At 40.4% G+C, this 5,094-nt stretch overlaps 1 protein-coding gene across 6 annotated transcripts in view; it reads right to left on the bottom strand.

The window, feature by feature from the left end:
- Nucleotides 1-3,054, bottom strand: part of LOC122071516 (ras-related protein RHN1-like) — a 6,916-nt gene extending 3,862 nt beyond the window's left edge. Inside the window, exons 1-4 of one of the 6 annotated variants that reach the window (XM_042635885.1) lie at nucleotides 1,377-2,240; nucleotides 805-969; nucleotides 461-538; nucleotides 183-359 (exon numbers count right to left, since the gene is read on the bottom strand). In XM_042635885.1, the coding sequence (XP_042491819.1) occupies nucleotides 183-359; nucleotides 461-538; nucleotides 805-969; nucleotides 1,377-1,415 (459 nt within the window). In that variant the 5' untranslated portion in view covers nucleotides 1,416-2,240. Of the gene's footprint in view, nucleotides 1-182; nucleotides 360-460; nucleotides 539-804; nucleotides 970-1,376; nucleotides 2,241-2,320 lie in introns of those variants that run through there. The other 5 variants (XM_042635883.1, XM_042635884.1, XM_042635886.1 and 2 more) reach the window with 5 other exon arrangements.
- Between the last annotated feature and the right edge of the window lie 2,040 nt (nucleotides 3,055-5,094).

The raw sequence follows: 5,094 nt of genomic DNA, 5'->3' as shown, positions 1-5,094 counted from the left end.
TTTTTGGGTAAGACTGAAGCATTATGTGTAAAGAGCATTTAAATTTGAGAGATCCACAACTCCTAGGCATAACATGACCTATAGTCTATAACACAAACCTCAGTATGAACAGGCGACATGAACATCAGAAAACCCACCCCAGACATGAAAATACAAGCTTTAGAGTTTAGTGGACAGCTTACTGTGCTTGTGATGTCATAAACCACAACAGCAGCAGCAGCACCACGATAGTACATAGGAGCCAAGCTATGATATCGTTCTTGCCCTGCTGTGTCCCATATATCAAATTTCAGGGTGGCTTCATTTAATGATAATACCTGAGTGAAAAAGGCTGCCCCGATGGTTGACTCCTGCAGCAGCTTTAGACAATGTCAATGGTTTTTTATCACAAGGAAAATGAAAATGTAAGGAGAAAAGGTTCAATAAAATAAAAAGATTACATAAGAGGACATAAGAGGACCTGGAAATCAAAAAATTGGCCTTTGACAAATCTCAACACCAAACTGGTTTTTCCTGTTCCCATATCTCCAAGAAGAACCTACAAGAAAAGGTAAAATCATGTTTCACTTGCTCACAAGCAGTCTTCTGATGTGCTTGCTGATTGCAAACATTGCAGGCAAGGTTTGATTGTAATTTAATATAATAATGTACAACCAAACACTACTGGAAAAATCAAGTCAAACCTATTTTTGCTGCTTACCATTTCTTCTTAAGCATTGGATGAGTTTTATACTAAAATGAAAACAACAACAAAACCAATAGATAGATTAGGTTCTCAGAGGGATGAAACGAAAACAAAAGTACCCAAATCTTGTATAAATCTTGGATAATGATAATGTATTTCATGATACCAAACAATAACCCAGTTGGTAATCCATGATGTGCAATGGGTAGAAGGCGAAAATGATATCTGGAGAATCGAAGAACGAGTAAACTTATCAGAAAATAACATAATCTCCCAGGATCACCCTGCCCAATGAGACAGTTTATATGTTACGATTTGCCAATCAAATATATTAACAACAGATGCAACTCACAATTCTGACAACCAAAAAAGGCCATTTTTACACAAACAGCTCTTCCTCTAATCCAACATCAGATTATGGAATTGCAACATATAACAGCATTCTTGTTCCATATACAGGCACATAACTCAAAGCTACAAAAAACATTTAAAGGTGTGGCGTTTTGTATATTTTTTCAGATTTACCATTCCCTTAATTCAGTTTCAGGGTAGCAAGGGATGGAGGAAAGGAAATCAGGAATTACAAAAAATGGGTAAGGAGATTCATATAACATAAAGGGAAAACGTAAGAATCAAGTCAAAACAAGGGGAGGAAAATCTGTGGAGGAATCATCAAGGAAGACAAACCCACCAGCTTTGCATTTATCTGTTTGTTGCCCGTTCTAGCCATGTGAATGGATCGACGAGTGCTGGCGATCGAGACCCAAAGATCGGAGATCAGAGGAGAAGGGTATTAGACTGGAGGAACGAAAAGGAACTGGATGAAAAAGAAGAAGATGGTTACTCAAAGAAAGAAGATAAAAAAGGAGTCTGTTCCAATCCATTCTCCATGTAATACAATCGTATAATGTAATATGATAATGATTAATGAGAAGGAAAGAGACTGGTAGGTTTGACTGATGAAGACTGGTAGGTTTTGCCGCTCTTTCTAGACTTTGTAGTTTGCTTCTAGCTCTGGATCACCTTTTATATTGTATTGTACTCTGTTCTAGGGTTTTGGAGAATTGAAAGACTGTATCTGCTCAGATGTCCATGTTTTATGAGATTGAGAAAATTTTCATTAAAATGAAGTAAATTTGAACTCTGTAATCATTACCAAGAAAAAATTCTGCAACTAATTCAAAAACATATCAATCGAATCGAATGGAATTCAATACTTCAATTGTAATAATTATGAAAACCCATATGAACATTTGAAGGCTTGAAGGAAACCCAAATGTAGGTGATGGGGAACCCATCAATGCCACAGACTCTTCTCCCATATTGTCGTTATCTCGATACACAGGATGAAGAAAGGAAGGAGGGCGGTGAAAGGGAGAAACATTGAAAAGTGATCCAAAAGACGAAATGGAGAGTTTCGAGAACATGGTTTTCAGGTCGGTAGCTTTGGTTGGATAGAAGACGACGACGAGGACGACAAAGGATAAGGGTAACCTCGACACTTCATATAGTCCATATTACCCAATAGTCCATGCTCATCTACGAACTACAAAGTACGAACGACAATGGCGATGTCGCTTTCTATAATGGAGAAAGAGTTCAGAAAATTTGACGCGTGTGAAACCAGCCACTCACCATTTCCACAAACCTCATCTCCTTTCTATGATGCAGAGGCAGGGCTATCCACCCACTCACATACGATAAAAGAAGAAGGATCACTCCACAATTTGATCGGAACCCCTGGAGAGCTCCAACCTCAGAAGTCACAATTACAGTAGTAGAGCAAAGAGAGAAGGATATCAATATCAGATATGGCATCTCCGGGAACCATTAAAGTGGTAACATCGCCAAAAGGGGGGAAAGGAGAATCACCAACATCAGGTGGGACGGGGGAGTCGCCGACGGGTATGCCGACGGGTATGTGTTTGTGTTCCCCAACGACACACAATGGGTCCTTCAGGTGCAGGTTCCATCGCTCTCAATCTTCGCCTTGGATGCGCCGCTCTAAGTCCATGCCCAAGACTTCTTCTCAACCTCCCTCTGTTCCTCCTTCCAAGACTGTTGAGTCCACTTAGCCTTCTTTCTCATGCTTTGTAATATGGGTTATGTACAAAATGTTTTCTGGTCCTCCTCGTCGTCCTCCTCCTCTGCACTCTGGTGTTGTTGGAAACTGTAACTGTAGTACAAAAGATTGAATACATGTGTAGTTCCTTTTATCAATTTTAAATAAACTCGTGAGTCATTCTTGTTTAACTTTTCAATGATTCAACTTCAAAGTTATAGACTTCCTTCTTCGAGATCTCTGGTTCAGGGCTTTAATCTTCAAGCTATTACAGTCTTTTGCCACTAACTGTTTCCTCAATTAGTTTCAGAGAACAAATATTCATTGGTGGGCTAATCCTTAGAGGCCATAAGCAGACCTTATATACACCTTCATCTTCTCCTAAACTACTGTTTCAACAGATATGATTGTATGAAATCCTCAAAAAAAGTGCTTCCGAGTCCCAATCCAAAAGAAAATTTCAATGAAGGTACAAACCCTAACCAAAAAACCTCCTATGGGTGGCACAGAGTCATGATTCTGAGGTTCCGTGCCATGGATTCTAAGAGTTCACATGAACTGTTACTATAGATGACGAAGTCAAAGTTTTCGTAGAACGGATGAAATCCATATTATCACAACTGACGGTTTGGATCTTGTGTAGTGTAGTGACGAGTCCTCTGCTCCTCACCCCTAAATCCTAATCCGATTATGGCCAGTTGCAGCCCATACTATTGTACTAACTACTAACCGACAGGTTGAATTGCACTGAAAGGGAGCCAAGTTGAGACAGTTTTGAACCAAAACAAACCCTATGAATCAGGAATTGGTATCGGATTGGCTGGCATCGGCCGTGGTCAATACCAATACCTGGCCGATATTGGATCGATTTATATATAAAATCGAGGGTAAATAGTATTAAAAAAAAAAAAGAGTGATTTACATCCCGCTCCCCTGTAGTTTACGTTTATTCCACCCCCTCCCCTATGTTTTAAAAATCCCCACATACCTCCCCTCTCAGATAACTCGGTTACTAAACTGTTAGTTGTGGATGTTAAGGTACGATTCTACCCTCTGCTTTTACCAAAATTTTTAGAGTGATTTACATCCCCCTCCCCTGTAGTTTGCGTTTATTCCACCCTCCTCCCCTATGTTTTAAAAAATCCCACATACCTCCCCTGTCAGATAACTCGGTTAGTAAATTATTAATTGTGGATGTTAAAATACGATTCTACCCTTCTGCCTTTACCAAAATTTTTAATACCAGGGATACCCTTATCCCTATCCTCTAACACAATCCATATAATCGAACCCTCACTTTCACGTTTTCACTCACCCCATCACCACGGCAGGGATTCTTGGACCTTCACGGCGATGAAGATATTGACGGCGACGGAGATATCAACGACGAGGTGTGACAGATCGACGGCGTCGAAGGGATCGATAGTGACGAAGGGACCAGCCGATCTCCACCACCCTATGATGTATGTGTCTGAAACCAAACGCCTTACTCTTCCCTTTCTCCACCTCAACCAAAACAAACAAATCACAAAGAGAAAGAGAGAGTAACGAGACTTACTTTTGTTGTCCCTTTCTCCACGTTCTTCCTTGCTTTGTTTCAAAATAATCACCTTTTGCGTGTGATTTGTTTGTTTTTGTTGAGGTGGAGAAAGGAAGAGTAAGGCATTTGGTTTCAGACCCATACATCACAGGGCGGTGGAGATCGGCTGGTCCCTTCGTCACTGTTGATCCCTTCGTCGCCGTCGGTCTGTCACACCTCGCCGTCAGTATCTTCGTCGCCGTGAAGGTCCAAGAATCCCCGCCATGGTGATGGGGTGAGTGAAAACATGAAAGTGAGGGTTCGATTATATGGATTGGGTTAGAGGATAGGGACAAGGGTATCCCTGGTAATAAAAATTTTGGTAAAGGCAGAAGGGTAGAATCGTACTTTAACATCCACAACTAACAGTTTACTAACCGAGTTATCTGACAGGGGAGGTATGTGGGGTTTTTTAAAACATAGGGGAGGGGGTGGAATAAACGCAAACTACAGGGGAGAGGGATGTAAATCACTCTAAAAATTTTGGTAAAGGTAGAAAGGTAGAATTGTACTTTAACATCCACAACTAACAATTTACTAACCGAGTTATCTAACAGAGGAGGTATGTGGGATTTTTTAAAACATAGGGGAGGGGGTGGAATAAACGTAAAATATAGGGGAGGGGGATGTAAATCACTCAAAAAAAAAGTACCAATATTTTGGGGACAAAATTGTCCAATGGCACTCGATACTCCTGATATATACCAGTAACAATATTGATGGTGACTTATACCAACATCGATATTGTGAGCTAAATCCCTTTATGCC

Source organism: Macadamia integrifolia, unplaced genomic scaffold (assembly GCF_013358625.1).
Source record: "Macadamia integrifolia cultivar HAES 741 unplaced genomic scaffold, SCU_Mint_v3 scaffold_245A, whole genome shotgun sequence".
In the NCBI taxonomy this organism is placed as follows: Eukaryota; Viridiplantae; Streptophyta; class Magnoliopsida; order Proteales; family Proteaceae; genus Macadamia; species Macadamia integrifolia.
This window is presented reverse-complemented; position numbering and strand designations above follow the sequence as displayed.